Source organism: Oryx dammah, unplaced genomic scaffold (genome assembly GCF_014754425.2).
Source record: "Oryx dammah isolate SB20612 unplaced genomic scaffold, SCBI_Odam_1.1 HiC_scaffold_18, whole genome shotgun sequence".
In the NCBI taxonomy this organism is placed as follows: domain Eukaryota; kingdom Metazoa; phylum Chordata; class Mammalia; order Artiodactyla; family Bovidae; genus Oryx; species Oryx dammah.
In genome coordinates this window covers 101810415-101826590 of record NW_024070202.1, presented here as the reverse complement: position 1 = coordinate 101826590, position 16176 = coordinate 101810415, and the positions used below count along the sequence as shown (strand labels likewise).

Here is a 16176-nt window from a genome sequence, read left to right as displayed (position 1 = left end):
CCCTTTCCCAATTTTGATAGTTAATGGACAATGACCTGAGTAAATGATCTGAGAACGATAAGTGGACAAGAGACTCACACAATTCAGAGATGAGAATCTGGGTCATAATACCACATAAGCCACCTAGACCAGCAGAGATGTAGGCTAAGGGTGCAGAAATCTAGAATTGGAAGTCTCAGAGGGAGACAATAAGTATCAATTGCAGCTTGAAGACAGCTTTAATATTTATTTATTTTTTAGCTGCACTGGGTCTTTTGTGGTGCACGGGCTTAGTTGCCCCATGGCATGTGGGATCTTCCCAACCCAGGGATTGAACCCGTGTCCCCTGCACTGGCAGGTGGATTCTTAACCCCTGGACCACCAGGGAAGTTCTGAAGACAGCCTTAGTGGCAGGAGTTGTATTCAACTGATAACCTACTTCTTTAAATTTTTTTCCAGGAAAGAAACCAAATAATTCTGGAAGCGTTTTTCCCAGGGAAGAACTTAGCACACAAAGCCAGTAGGTCTAGTTGGCACCATGGGTAGACTAGTGGTTGGCATGGGGTAGCCCCCAGAACAGAGGCACTCATTTCCTCAGCTGTCGGGAGCGCTGGTTGCTAATTATACATACCAATTCCCTCTATGGATGGTGCAAGTGTGTAAAAGCCTTGTCGCCTTGACTTAGTACAATTCTCTGGCACCATTCCCATTCTAGAGCTCTCTGTGGGGTTGATGAGCCACTGTATCACAGTTCAACCCTCCCTTCTTCACAGACCTGCTTTTCTCACCCCCTTGCAGGTCTGGTTCCTGAGACTACGCCCCAGTGAGCCTCCTGCATGCAAATTTCCTTCTCCCAGAGGCTGTTTCCCAGAGTACCCAAACTAAGACACTTGGGTAAAGGAGGATTTCTTAAACAAGCTAAAGAAAGTGCTAATAATAAATTAGAAGAGTGATAAATGTGACAGTATTAAAGTTGAGAAACTCTGATCATCAAAGTCAGAAGTGAAGTTGCTCCGTTGTGTGCGACTCTTTGCAATCTCATGGATCATCTGTCCATGGAATTTTCCAGACAAGAGTACTGGAGTCCAAAAAAAAAAAAAAAAGAGTACTGGAGTGGGTTGTCATTTCCTTCTCCAGGGTATCTTCTGACCCAGGGATCAGACCCAGGGATCAAACCCAGTTCTCCTGCATTGCATCGACATCTGATCATCAAAAGACACTATTAAAAAGGGCAATTCAAAAGAGGTAGTTTTACATAACATAATTGATAAAAAACTCATATCCAGATATTTTAAAAATTCCCCATATAAATAAAAAGAGAAAAATCCAATAAAGAATAATGCATAATAGGCATAGCCACTTTGCAAAAAAACATACAAATGGCTAATAAAATATGAAAAAATATGAAAAATTGACCATTTTCATGTAGGATAAAGAACATGCAAGTTAAAACCACAATGAAAGATGATTTTACTCTTACCAAAGTTGAATAAATTAAAAAGACACCAAGTATTGGTGACAGTGTGGAGCAAGAAGTTCACCCATGAATTCTTAGAGGGAATGTAAATTACATAACTTTGGAAATTGTCTATATTGACATCATCTACTAGAACTGAAGATACTGATACTCATACAGTACATATCTTAGAGAAACTCATGTACTTGTGCAATAAAATGTATGTAAGACTCTTTGTAGCAATATTGTCTGTGAAAGCCCAAACTGGGAGCAATACAAATGCCCACCAGTAGAATGCAGATACTGATATATTCTTAAATGTTATGCAGCAATAAAAATGGCCGATGAAGCAATAACATGGTGAATCTTACAACATAATATTAGGAAAAAGAGGCAAATCAAAAAATAGTGCATTCAGTATGCTTCCATTTCTAAGAAAATCCAACAACAGTCAAAATTTGAAAAGATATATGCACCCCTATGTTCATCGCAGTGGTCATGTATGGATGTGAGAGTTGGACTATACAGAAAGCTGAGTGCTGAAGAATTGATGCTTTTGAACTGTGGTGTTGGAGAAGACTCTTGAGAGTCCCTTGGACAGCAAGGAGATCCAACCAGTCCGTCCCAAAGGAAACTAATCCTGAATATTCATTGGAAGTTCTGATGCCGAAGCTGAAATTCCAGTGCTTTGGCCACCTGATGCAAAGAACTGACTCATTTGAAAAGACCCTGATACTGGAAAAGATTGAAGGTGGGAAGAGAAGGGGCCAACAGAGGATGGTATGGTTGGTGGCATCACCAACGCGATGGACATGAGTTTGAGTAAACTCCAGGAGTTAGTGATCGACAGAGAAGCCTGGCATGCTGCGGTCCATCGGGTTGCAAATAGTTGGACACGACTGAGCGACTGAACTGACTGAGGTAGGACACTGAGACCTGCAGATGGTCTGTGCCACAACCTTGCGTGCCCCAGCCTGAGAGGTGTGTTGCCAGTGCACATGAGGGCTGGCTGCTAAACTGGGGGTTTGGTGAGCAGGCCTGCGGAGAGCACTGCTCTTGGCTATGAGGAGACAGCCTAAGGGGATGGGAGTGAGGAAAAAATACAGCTGAGAATGCTTGTGGAGGAAACGCAGACCACTGTAGAAGGGAAGCACCATTGTTAAGTGACATGCAAGAGGTGGGACCACCTCTGAAGCCTCTCTCCCCACAGGTGGCCCTTGCCTCCCTGGGCACTACGAAAGGCTTCCTTCTTGTGACCCTGGCCACCACTGCATCCGCACTCCCCTCCTCACTAAGGTTGACTTATGTGCACCAGGACAGCCTTGGGAGCAGACCCCTTGGGTGGTCCACACGTGGGGATGGTGCTCAAACTATAGCTGAGCCCCAAGGGCCATGCAACTGAGGAAGAAAAGCTGAAATCTCTTCTCACAACTGCAAAAACTGCAACTTGACCCCCCTGAGGCCAGTTTTGTAAGTTCAATGCCTGCAGAACTTCTAAACAGACAACAAGGGCTCCTATGTCCAAGAAGGGCCTAGCTTTAGCAGCTGTAGACTTGTGGGCACTTAAACAGGGGAGTTGGGCCAGGCCAGAGTCTGAGCTGCCTCCATAGTGCCCACAGACGGCCAAATCCATGATTACTGCAACCTGGGAGCTGACTCCAGTGGATCTGTCCTGGTGGCCTGGTGAAAACAATATCTGAGAGACACAAGGCCAGCTGCTGGTATGAAGGTGGGGCTAAAAGCAGTACCAAGTGTGTAATCTGAGAGCTTGCACAACAGGTGAAAGGTGACACAACACAGAGGACACCCATAGGTGACCAGCTCCAGGGGAGAAGTCACTGAGTGGCTTCTCTCCCAGTGGGAGTGCTCCACTTCTGCCTCCCTCACACCGCAGATCAGAAATACAACCAAGAAACAGATCTTGGTGGGGGGGGGGCTCTACTACAACAACTAGGGAGCAGACCCCACCTTGATAGAGCAGGGACAACCGCAGAGCAAAGGGGAGGCCCTGATCAATATCCAGTATAGCTCTGGTCACCACAGCATCAGCCACATGCAGATAGCTATACTAAAAACAACCCTTGCACCAAAAAATATTAAACCCATGCAGGCTGCACAGGGATGCTGCCACATAAAAATAGCCCTCCGTGACAGTCAGAGAGTTTAGTATTAGGAGGAAGAACCGCAGGAGTGTTTAGCTGTGAAGGCCAGTGAGACTTGAAAGCAAGAGCTCCACAGAGCTAGGGAAAAAGAAACTCCACTCTTGGAGGGCAAGAAACAGTTACAGACTTTATTTCTTTGGGCTCCAAAATCACTGCAGATGGTGACTGCAGTCATAAAATTAAAAGACGCTTGCTCCTTGGAAGGAAAGTTATGACCAACCTAGACAGTATATCCAAAAGCAGAGACATTACTTTATTGACTTAAGTCCAAATAGTAAAAGCTATGATTTTTCCAATAGTCATGTCTGGATGTGAAAGTTGGCCCATAAGGAAGGCTGAGAGCCAAAGAATTGATGCTTTTGAGCTGTGGTGTTGGAAAAGACTCTTGAGAGTCCTTTGGGCAGCAAGGAGATCAAACCAGTCAATTCTAAAGGAAATCAATCCTGAATATTCAGTTGGAAGGTCTGATGCTGAGGCTGAAACTCCAATACTTTGGCCACCTGATGCAAAGATTTGACTCATTTGAAAGACCCTGATGCTGGGAAAGATTGAAGGCAGGAGGAGAAGGGGATGACAGAGGATGAGATGGTTGGACAGCATCACCAACTGGATGGACATGAGTTTGAGCAAGCTCTGGGATGTGGTGAAGGACAGGGAAGCCTGGCATGCTGCAGTCCGTGGGGTCACAAAGAGTCGGTAACTGAACAACAACAACTCTCGGAGGGCATACACAAGGTCTCATGTGCACTGGGACCCAGTACAAAGGAGCACCCCCATGAGAACCTGGGCTAGACCTACATAGCGGTCTTGGAGGGTCTCTTGGGGAGATGAAGGTAGACTATAACTCACTGTTGGGGCAAGGACACTGGTAACAGAAGCCCCAGGGTATACTGACTGGAGTGAGCTCTCTGAAATGTCTACATTTCAGCACCAAGACAGCCCCATCCATCAACCTGCATGCTCCAGTGCTGGAAAGCCTCAAGCCAAACAACCAACAAGGTAGAAACATAGCTCCACCCATTAGAAGACAGGTTGTACTGTCTTTTGAGTACTGAGCTCAGTTCAGTTCAGTTCAGTCGCTCAGTCGTGTCCGACTCTTTGCGACCCCATGAATCACAGCACGCCAGGCCTCCCTGTCCATCACCAACTCCCAGAGTTCACTCAGACTCACATCCATCGAGTCAGTGATGCCATCCAGCCATCTCATCCTCTGTTGTCCCCTTCTCCACCGGCCCCCCAATCCCTCCCAGCTCAGAGCCACCTCAAAACACACCCATTGACATGGCCCTGCCCATCAGAAGGACAAGACCCAGCTTCACCACCAGAAGGCAGGCACCTGGCCCTTCTACCAGGAAGCCTGCACGAGCCCCTAGACCAACCTGCTGCACCAGTGGGCAGTGGGACAGAAGCAAGAGGAACTAAGATCCTGCAGCCTATGGAAAGGAGACCAGAAACACAGGAAATTAGATAAAACAAGATGACAAATAAATATGTTGCAAGTGAAGGAACAAGATGACAACCCACAAGAACAACTAAATGAAGAGGAACCAGGCAATCTACCTGAAAAAAGTTGAATGACCTTTAGAAAAAAGCAAGAAAATAGTTGCCGTTAGAGTTAGAAGACCAATTACTCTTGAGGAAAGGAGGGCTTTGGGCTGGAAAGGGCACACAGAGGGTTTCTGTGGGTGGGTATATCTAATTTTGGATCTGTGTGGTGGTTACTCAGATGTTGGCTTTAAAAGTATTCCCCTATTTAAAAAATACCCTATGATAAACCATAATGGAAAAAAAATATTTAAAAGAATGTATATACATGTATAACCAAATCACTTTGCTGTACAACAGAAATTGACAACATTGTAAAACAACTATACTTCAATAAAAATAAATAAGAATGAAGAAGTACTCACCCCTCTGTATGTTTCAGATTTTAAAATGTTAAAAAAAATAAGGAAGTAGGTAAAAAATAAAAAGTAAGTCACTCAGATAAACTCAAAACCTTAGATCCAAAGAATGTAGTAACCTGGGCATGGAACATCCATGTTTGTCCTTGAAGCTACTATTCATTCTCCTTTGTTTGGACCCAATTGGTAGCTGGAGCTTTGTAGAATCTACTCCATGATTTGTATCCTTCAGCCAGGTTATTCCTTTTCTAGGCTCCAGCCAAATTATATTCCTCATAGCCACCAACCAAGTTCAAGTTCTTATTACTTTTTGCCTGATTTATTATGGAAGCCATCTCACTTGATCTCTGTATATTTCATCTCTGCTCATTTTAATCCATTTTAACTTTGGCAGGTTAATGGCTTTGAAATATGAATCTACGTTTTTCTCCCTGGTATTTTGTTTTATTACCATCTACTTCAACCACCAAGCCTTTTTTTTTTTTTCTCCAGTTTGATGTACAGTATTCATTGCCTCTGGAGAGGAATGACATAAAAGGCAGAAGTCAGTTCTTGGTATTTGATTTCTAAGAGCCAGGGTTTCTTTGATGGGTGTGAGTGTAAAGGGGTCACAAGTGCTGCATGGAACTCAGAATATTCACTCTACTAAAAGTAAAAACAAACCCCAGCTGAATTACTTTCTTTGACCCTTAAAATACTAGCCCACATTGTTTTTTACAATAATATAAATGAGTTGCCATTACTTAAAAAATGTTAATTACTTTACAAAATTCTCTGAAAAATGTGAGAAGATCAGGCCACACTGAACTTTTGTTTATGAATGACAACTGGCCGTCGTGGAGAAATTGCCATGTTAGTTTAGAACAGCGCATGAAATCCCTGGTACTTTATTGTGTCTTGTACCATCAGTCGTCTCCTGAGTGTTACGTGCATGTGTTTTTGTTTGTTTGCTGTGTGTTTTGGTTTTATTTTGTAGTGAAGAAGAAAGCATTTCTTGCACTCATACATATACGTGTGCATGTGCAACCATGTCCGAATCTTTGCAAAGCCCTGGACTGTAGCCCACCAGCCTCCTTTGTCTATGGGATTCTCCAGGCAAGAATATGGAAGTGGGTGGCCATGCCCTTCTCCAGGGGAGCTTCTTGACTCCTGGATTGAAATCAAGCCTCCTGCATCTTCTGCATTAGCAAACAGATTCTTTACCACTGCTTGCACTCATATCTATTATCAAAATGGGAAAGCAGAACGAAGCTGAGAAACAGACTTGGCTCTCCAGGACCATTTACTTATGGTTCCTGCCTCATCCCTGGTTCCTTTAGGCAGAGACTGTGAAAACAGCCTCAACCCTAACAATGATTCTTTCATGGACCAGCCTCTAATCAGGCTCCTTTGAACTCTTTTCCGACACAGACTTTCATACTTATTTCTGCTCTGTCCAAGTATAGCAAGAATTCTGCTACGTCAGTTTAACCACACCCTCTCACCATCTATACCTCTTCACTCTTGATATGAAATCATGTTTCTCATACTCCACTGTGCCCCAGGAAACAACTGGAGTAACAGGCAAATTTGGCCTTGAAGTACAGAATGAAGCAGGGCAAAAGCTAATAGAGTTCTGCCAAGAGAACACACTGGTCATAGCAAGCACCCTCTTCCAACAACACAAGAGAAGACTCTACACATGGAAATCATGAGATGGTCAACACCAAAATCAGATTGATTATATTCTTTGCAGCCAAAGATGGAGAAGCTCTATACACTCAGCAAAAACAAGACCAGGAGCTGACTGTGGCTAAGATCATGAACTCCTTATTGCCAAATTCAGACTGAAATTGAAGAAAGTAGGGAAAACCACTAGACCATTCAGGTATGACCTAAATCAAATCCCTTATGACTATACAGTGGAAGTGAGAAATAGATTTAAGGGACTAGATCTGATAGACAGAGTGCCTGGTGAACTATGGACGGAGCTTCGTGACATTGTACAGGAGACAGAAATCAACATCCCCAAGAAAAAGATGCAAAGAAGCAAAAAGGCTGTCTGAGGCCTTAAAAATAGCTGTGAAAAGAAGAGAAGAGAAAAGCAAAGGAGAAAAGGAAAGATATACCCATCTGAATGCAGAGTTCCAAAGAATAGCAAGGAGAGATAAGAAAGCCTTCCTCAGCAATCAATGCAAAGAAATAGAGGGAAACAATAGAATGGGAAAGACTAGAGATCTCTTTAAGAAAATTAGAGATACCAAGGGAACATTTCATGCAAAGATGGACTCGATAAAGGACAGAAATGATAGGGACCTAACAGAAGCAGAAGATGTTAAGAAGAGGTGGCAAGAATACACAGAAACACTGTACAAAAAAGATCTTCACAACTCAGATAATCACGATGGTGTGATCACTTACCTAGAGCCAGACATCCAGGAATGTGAAGTCAAGTGGGCCTTAGGAAGCATCACCACGAACAAAGCTAGTGGAGGTGAGGGAATTCCAGTTGAGCTATTTCAAATTCTGAAATATGATGCTGTGAAAGTGCGGCACTCAATATGCCAGCAAATTTGGAAAACTCAGCAGTGGCCACGGGACTGGAAAAGGTCAGTTTTCATTCCAATCCCAAAGAAAGGCAATGCAAAAGAATGCTCAAACTACCGCACAATTACACTCATCTCACATGCTAGTAAAGTAATGCTCAAAATTCTCCAAGCCAGGCTTCAGCAGTACGTGAACCGTGAACTTCCTGATATTCAAGCTGGTTTTAGAAAAGGCAGAGGAACCAGAGATCAAATTGCCAACATCTGCTGGATCATGGAAAAAGCAAGAGAGTTCCAGAAACACATCTATTTCTGCTTTCTTGACTATGCCAAAGCCTTTGACTGAGTGGATCACAAGAAACTGTGGAAAATTCTAAAAGAGATGGGAATACCAGAGCACCTGACGTGCCTCTTGAGAAACCTATATGCAGGTCAGGAAGCAACAGTTAGAACTGGACATGGAACAACAGACTGGTTCCAAATCGGAAAAGGAGTATGTCAAGGCTGTATATTGTCACCCTGCTTATTTAACTTCTATGCAGAGTACATCATGAGAAACGCTGGACTAGAAGAAACACAAGCTGGAGTCAAGATTGCCGGGAGAAATATCAATCACCTCAGATATGCAGATGACACCACCCTTATGGCAGAAAGTGAAGATGAACTAAAAAGCCTCTTGATGAAAGTGAAAGAGGAGAGTGAAAAAGTTGGCTTAAAGCTCAACATTCAGAAAATGAAGATCATGGCATCCGGTCCCATCACTTCATGGGAAATAGATGGGGAAACAGTGGAAACAGTGTCAGACTTTATTTTTGGGGGCTCCAAAATCACTGCAGATGGTGACTGCAGCCATGAAATTAAAAGACGCTTACTCCTTCGAAGGAAAGTTATGACCAACCTAGACAACATTACTTTGTCAGCAAAGGTCCATCTGGTCAAGGCTATGTTTTTTCTAGTGGTATGGATGTGAGAGTTGGACTATAAAAAAAGCTGAGTGCTGAAGAATTAATGCTTTTAAACTGTGGTGTTGGAGAAGACTCTTGAGAGTCCCTTGGACAGCAAAGAGATCCAACCATTCCATCCTAAAGGAAATCAGTCCTGGGTGTTCATTGGTAGGACTGATGTTGAAGCTGAAGCTCCAATACTTTGGCTACTTGATGCAAAGAGCTGACTAGTTTGAAAAGACCCTGATGCTGGGAAAGATTGAGGGCAAGAGGAGAAGCGGATGACAGAAGATGAGATGGTTGGATGGCATCACCGACTCAATGGACATGGGTTTGGGTGTTGTTGATGGACAGGGAGGCCTGGCGTGCTGCGGTTCATGGGGTTGCAAAGTGTCGGACACAACTGAGTGACTGAACTGAACTGAACTGAACTGTGTCCCAGATGTCTAGTCACTCCCTCTTTTCAGCAAGAATCCTGTTATGTTGCTTTAGCAAGAATAGTTCCTTATTCCCCGGAGAAGGCAATGGCACCCCACTCCAGTACTCTTGACTGGAAAATCCTATGGATGGAGGAGCCTTGTAGGCTGCAGTCCATGGGGTCCCAAAAAGTCGGACACGACTGAGTGACTTCACTTTCACGTTTCACTTTCACGCATTGGAGAAGGAAATGGCAACCCACTCCAGTGTTCTTGCCTGGAGAATCCCAGGGACGGGGGTGTCTGGTGGGCTGCCATCTGTGGGGTTGCACAGAGTTGGACACGACTGAAGTGACTTAGCAGCAGCAGCAGCAGCAGACCCTTATTCCCCAAGTTTCCTTTTAGTAATTTTGTACTCATGGACCCAGACCCTTCTCCTTGGTTATAAATTCTCACTTGCCCATGTATTCAGGGTCAACACCAATCTCTCTTCCTCACTGCAGTATTCCATCACAGAGTCCCTTTGATGTTTTAGGCTCCTCCTTGGTTTGTGCTTAAGGACTTGGACTTCCCTCTCTCTGCCCCATGTGCAAAGCTTTTGACTCACTCTTCAGAGTGTGAAAATTGTGTATAGTGACAGAAATCTTAACCTGGGCCACCCAGGAAGGGGTACTGCCTCAGTTATAACCCTGTAACTTTTGTTACTTTCATCTTCAAATAAGTGCTGTCTCTCTTAAAGCACTTCAGCTTTTCCTTATGTTTTATTTTTGTGTGTATTTATTTTTTCTGCCTTAAGTCACGCACAGATTTTAAGTCCCTGTTTCTAACCCATAGTTTTCATCCCTGTGTTACTTAGAAAAATGCCTCGTACATTTGTTGCTTAGTCACTAAGTCAGTTCGTAAAGAATCCACCTGCAATGCAGGAGACCCCAGTTCGATTCCTGGGTTGGGAAGATTCACTGGAGAAGGGATAGGCTACCCACTCCAGTATTCTTGGGCTTCCCTTGTGGCCCAGCTGGTAAAGAATCTCCCTGCAATGTGGGAGACCTGAGTTTGATCCCTGGATTGGGAAGATCCCATGGAGAAGGGAAAGGCTACCCACTCCAGTATTCTGGCCTGGAGAATTCAATGGGCTCTACAGTCAGTCCATGTGGTTGCAAAGAGTCAGACATGACTGAGGGACTTTCACTAAGTTGTATCCAACTCTTTGTGATCCCATGGACTGTAGCCCACCAGGCTCCTCTGTCTATGGGATTCCCCAGGCAAGAATACTGGAGTGGGTTGCCATTTCATTCTCCATGGGATCTTCCCAACCCAGGAATCAAACCTGTGTCTCCTGTTTGGCAGGAGGATTCTTTACCACTAAGCCACCTGGGAACCCACTCATACATGGTTAGACACACAAAATTATTTACTGAATTATTGCCCATTTTCCAAAATACTTGCAGTTGGTCCTATATTTGTGTCATTTACACACTTGGTAACATTCTTGAGTTTTATTTGAAGTTTTTGAAAAACATTGGTTATTAACTCATGGACTGATATGCATTAAAAAATCAAATTAATTTCTATCAATGCAGAAAAAAGAACAGCATTCAAAACTCTTGCCTATCAGACTTTTTCCAACGGAGATATAGAGAGAGAGAGGAAGAAGAGTGATCTATTGGGAGGCTACTATAGATAATCTCATCCCTGTATGAAAACATTCTGGGAAGCTGTCTTAGAGAAACAGTACAGAGATGATGTGTACATTTCAGTTTTCATTAGTGATCCTCCAGTGAGGAAGTGCACAGAGAACTTGACGCTACTAAATGTTTGTTTCATCTCAAATTCCCTGACTCTACAGGTCTGAACAATGTTTATAAGTTGGGCATATTAAGAGAGAGAAAAAAAAGTCTTTGTAAATCAGAAGAAGCTGAGCTGGTTGGCCTCACAGAACTGCGTGGTAATGTTCCTCTGGACTGCTGCGCTACAGTTCCTGCTGCCTATGCAACAGTGGAATCCCAGCTGGGCAGACGCCAGAGGAGAGCTTGCTGTTAAATCTTCTTTATCTCTACCTTTCACCTCTGCACCCACCCAGCCTTCCCTCAAGATAAGCCTAGATCTTTCCCTGGCGCCTGCTGCTCTCTAACTTCTGTATCAAAACGGAACAGGATCCCAGGACAAATACTGACTGACTTGATTATATATACACAAACTGTAAAGGATTTCAGTTACTTCAGCCTGTCATTCTCCTTCCATCTCTTGAGAGATGAAAGGTTTTGTAAAGAACCTCAGGCCCAATAAGGGGAGAAGACTGAATCTGGGCCTCAGATTGCAGCCCTCAGACAAAGAGTCTGACATTAAATCTAATACGATCCTTTGATTTCCCCTTGACTGACTTGGGCACAGGTACCCCTAGCGTCTGCCTCTTCAGTCCTGGGTCGGTGGGGAGGGAATTGTCAGTTGTGTGGCTTTGAACAGAATGTAAGGAGTGCTCTGACTAAGAGATACCTTGCTCCTTGTCTCTTCCTCCCCCAAATCTTCCAAGGTGGGTTGTGTTCTTCACCTTTGAATTTTGTGAGACATAGGATTAGCTCTGTATTTCTGATCACAAATGTGGCTGGTGCACCGAAGTATAGGATGTCACTAATGCCATATTCTCTAATTGCAGTATGTCTTATCTTCTGAAATGAGTTACAGCCTTTTTTGGGATGACACACGACTGCTTTTGAATGTCTCTAACCTGTAGCATTTAATACTACTAGACACCTAGTAGGCACTTAATAATTTTTATTGGTAAATGCAACACTTGGAGCCCCACTGAGTTTCAGGAGGTAGGTAGAAAGAATGATAGATGCACAAGTAAGAAGTCATATAATTGATAGAGAGTCACTGAAATAATTAAACAGAGGAGTGAAAAAATCAGATTCATATCCTAGATCTATCATTCTACCCATCTACCTATCCATGTATTCCTCCTAAGTACTTTCTGGATATATAGACCTACATACTTTCATATATAGAAATACGCATAGAAAGTCATAAAAATATGCAGCCTCATTGACATAACAGATAGTTATAACAGGCAATATAGTACAGAGATTCAGAAGGTACAATCTGGGACCAAACTACCTAGGTTCACATTCCAGTTCTCTTCTTTAGGTTTGGGAGATTTTATTTTATATCTCCATGCCTCTGTTTTCTCATCTGTAAAACAGGATAAAATAGTATTTCATAATGTTGTGAGGATTAAATCAGAAAATGCATGTACTGTAAAGAACTAGTTCCTGGCACATGGTTAGGTATTAAGAAAATTTAAGCCATTATTATTGTAAGCCTTTACATCTCCATGGCCTCTGATGCATGTGTGTGTGCGCACACACACACACACAGGTGTGCAGGCACACTCAGCTGTGTCCAACTCTGTAACCTCTTGGACTTGTAGCCTGCCAGGCTCCTCTGTCCATGGAATTTTCCAGGCAAGGATACTGGAGTGGGTTGCCATTTCCTTCTCCAAGGGATCTTCCCAACTCAGAGATCAAACTCGAATCTCCTACATTGTAGGCAGATTCTTTACCACTGGGCCACCTCGGAAGCCATGTATATATATATGTATATGCATCTCCTTTCACAAATTCATTCACTTAACAAGCATTAGCTGAACACCCAGCACATGCCAAACACTATACTGGGAGTATAGAGCTGAACAAGAAATGGTCTCTTTCCTAATGGATTTTACATCTCGAGGGGAAGACTGCAGAGAAGCAATGGTTACAATGCAGTGTGATAACTGCTTCAATAGAGTTGAGCACAAAGCGGTTCCTGAACACACAGGAGGGGCAAGCTGTGGTGGCTGGGAGGTAGGTTTCTAAGGAGAGGACTCCTTCAGCTGAGTCTTGCAGGTTTAGTAAAAATTAACCAGCTCAGGAGAAAGGATGTTCCAGGTGGAAAGCAGCATGTTCAAGGTCATGGAGATAGGTGAGTTATTCGAGGAGCTATGTTTCACACGTGGGGAGAGGTGGAAGAGTGGTGGTGGATGCTGCTGAACTGACAGGTCTTGACTGAACCGTAAAGTCCCAGGTGTGAATAAGGAGTGTGTCCTCTACCCTATAATTTATAGGGAGCCACACTGAGTGTCTGAGCATGCATGCACGCACGGACGCACATTGAAAAATTAAGCAGAGGCATTTAGATTGTTAACTTTGTGCTTCTATGCTTCCCTCTCTGTCTACAATGTCTTGCCTCAACTCTGCCTAACTTATACTTAGCTTAACAGAGTTCATTCACTCAGGATCATTCAAATTTCAGTAGCATTTCTAGACATACTGCCCTTTATTTTGGTTCAGTTCAGTTCAGTTGCTTAGTCATGTCCAGCTCTTTGTGATCCAATGGGCTGTAGCCTGCCAGGCTCCTCTGTCCATGGGATTTTCCAGGCAAGAATACTGAAATAGGTAGCTATTTCCTTCTCCAAAGGACCTTCCCAATCCAGGGATTGAACCTGCTTCTCTTATGTCTCCTGTATTGGCAGGCGGGTTCTTTTACCACTGTGCCACCTGAGAAGCCCCTAGTGCTTCATATATGGTAGGTTTTCACTAGAAGTTTTGTTAGACTGAACTAAAAATTCTCAAATGTGAATTTAAAGAAAATCATAAACCAGAAACTCAGAAATTTTATGTGCTTCAGTTCAATCTAATAATCAGTATTCAGGCTGAATTTTAGTAAAAGAAGCAGAAAGGTCCCATTCGTTAAGTCAAGATACTTTTAAATCATAAACCGATTTAACCTCTGGCTTAGTACTCATTCAGCCAAATAGCTGTCCTTCAGGGTTCCATTCATTACTACAAAAATTAAATCAGTGAAGTCCACTCAAAATGAATGACAGATTATCCTTTAGGAAAGCATTCATTTAAAAAAAAGAGGGAGAGACAAGCTTACCGATTTAGGTTCCGAGTAGGTACCAAGTCCAATGATAGGAATGCTGTTCCCATCACTTAGAGGTATGCAGTGATTCACAGCGCTGAGGTGCATCTGAGAGAGTCTGAGGTTTCAAATTTTCAGAGATAATAGTGAACACCACAGAGCAGTCCTTTTGAGAAGGTGTGCTAATGCCTATTTAATCAAAGAAAGGACAGCCGGAGGGAGGAGCAGTAGGAGGGAAGAGATTTCTCAACTTGTTTAGTTTTTTTTTTTTTTTTTTCAGGTTGTTCTGGAAATCCTAACTAAGATTGTCCTTTGAACTTTTGAAAAGCATGTAGGTAATAACCCATTGAGATCTTATGCTTACATCTCTACAAATAATTGATTTTAAAGATAAAAGGAAGCAATCTGACTTCTGATAGGATGCTTTTGTCAGCAAGTAACAGACGTATCACAAATTCTTTTTAAAAAATGTATGGGCCTTAAGGCTAGCTTCAGGTGAGACTGCTGCTGCTGCTAAGTCCCTTCAGTCGTATTCGACTCTGTGTGACCCCATAGATGGCAGCCCACCAGGTTCCCCCATCCCTGGGATTCTCCAGGAAAGAACACTGGAGTGGGTTGCCATTTCCTTCTCCAATGCATGAAAGTCAAAAGTGAAAGTGAAGTCTCTCAGTCATGTCTGACTCTTAGCGACCCCATGGACTGCAGCCTACCAGGCTCCTCCATCCATGGGATTTTCCAGGCAAGGGTACTGGAGTGGGGTGCCATTGCCTTCTGCACCAGCTGAAACTAGAGTAAGTTTTCCAGGACTTCCCTAGAGATTCAAGCTAGCAGGACTGGGAAAGGGTTTGGAAATTTTATTACCTAGTTAAGTAGGAGGGCTTCCCAGGTGACTCAGTGGTAAGGAATCCGCCTGCTAATGCAGGAGACACAAGAGATATGAGTTTGGTCCCTGGGTAGGGAAGATCCCCTGGAGCTCGAAGTGGCAACCCACTCCAGTACTCTTGCTTGGGAAATTCCATGGACAGAGGAGCCAGCCTGGCAGGCTGCAATCCATGGGGTCGCAAAGAGTCAGCCACGACTGAGCATATACACAAGGAAGGAAGTTAAGTGGTAAACTGGACTGGAGGGGAAAATGATCTGACCAGGAACCAAATTCTCATTCTCCAATTCATTTCTCTGTCTCCTTACTCTCTCAGCAGACTTCCCTCATCACTGAAAGATGGTAGCCAGTCCTTAGAGTGATGTGATTCCAAGTTCAAACCTAACAAAAAAAAAGGGACTTTACATCATAGCTCATGTGGTAATCCAGAAATAGGGTCCAGTTGGCCTCAGTTGCCTCTTTTAGTTCACGGAAGCAACCACTAAGTCAATCATAGGTGCCAGAGAAAATAAAAGACTGATTGCTTTAAATAAATAGAAGTCATTTCTAAATTTGGAGTTGGGCTTAATCCCACTCAGGGAGATTCTGAAGACTGTTAAAAATGGAAAGCAAATCATTTAGTTAAACAGTTAGCAAAACAATGAACACAAGTTTATTATGGTCTCCCTCCAAAGGGCTGTGCTGTGTATGAGAGTCTGGACCTGGTGATCTTAAAGATAACTGTGTCCATGTTGGTTAAGTAGCTTGAAGTTTGTCTCTAACTGTCTCTCTAGGACAACCTAATTCTTGCTTACATACACATGATCAGCCAGCAGACAGTAATTTCAACTAGGTTGGGGCAGGGTAGAATTTGGGGAGTAGTGGTTTTCAATAATTGTTTGTAATTCAATCCAACAAACATTTATGGTGCACCTTTGTGTGCTGAGATGTTGACTATATATATGTTTCTTTTGTAAAAATAGTTTATTTTATTTGGGGTGTGCCGGGTCTTCACTGCTGCACGCAGAC

General features: G+C 43.3%; 1 protein-coding gene across 1 annotated transcript in view; it reads right to left on the bottom strand.

The window, feature by feature from the left end:
- AKR1D1 (aldo-keto reductase family 1 member D1) overlaps window positions 1-14735 on the bottom strand; it is a 50323-nt gene extending 35588 nt beyond the window's left edge. Inside the window, exon 1 of the mRNA XM_040259958.1 lies at window positions 14304-14735. Within this exon, the coding sequence (XP_040115892.1) occupies window positions 14304-14396 (93 nt within the window). The 5' untranslated portion in view covers window positions 14397-14735. The remainder of the gene's footprint in view (window positions 1-14303) is intronic.
- Between the last annotated feature and the right edge of the window lie 1441 nt (window positions 14736-16176).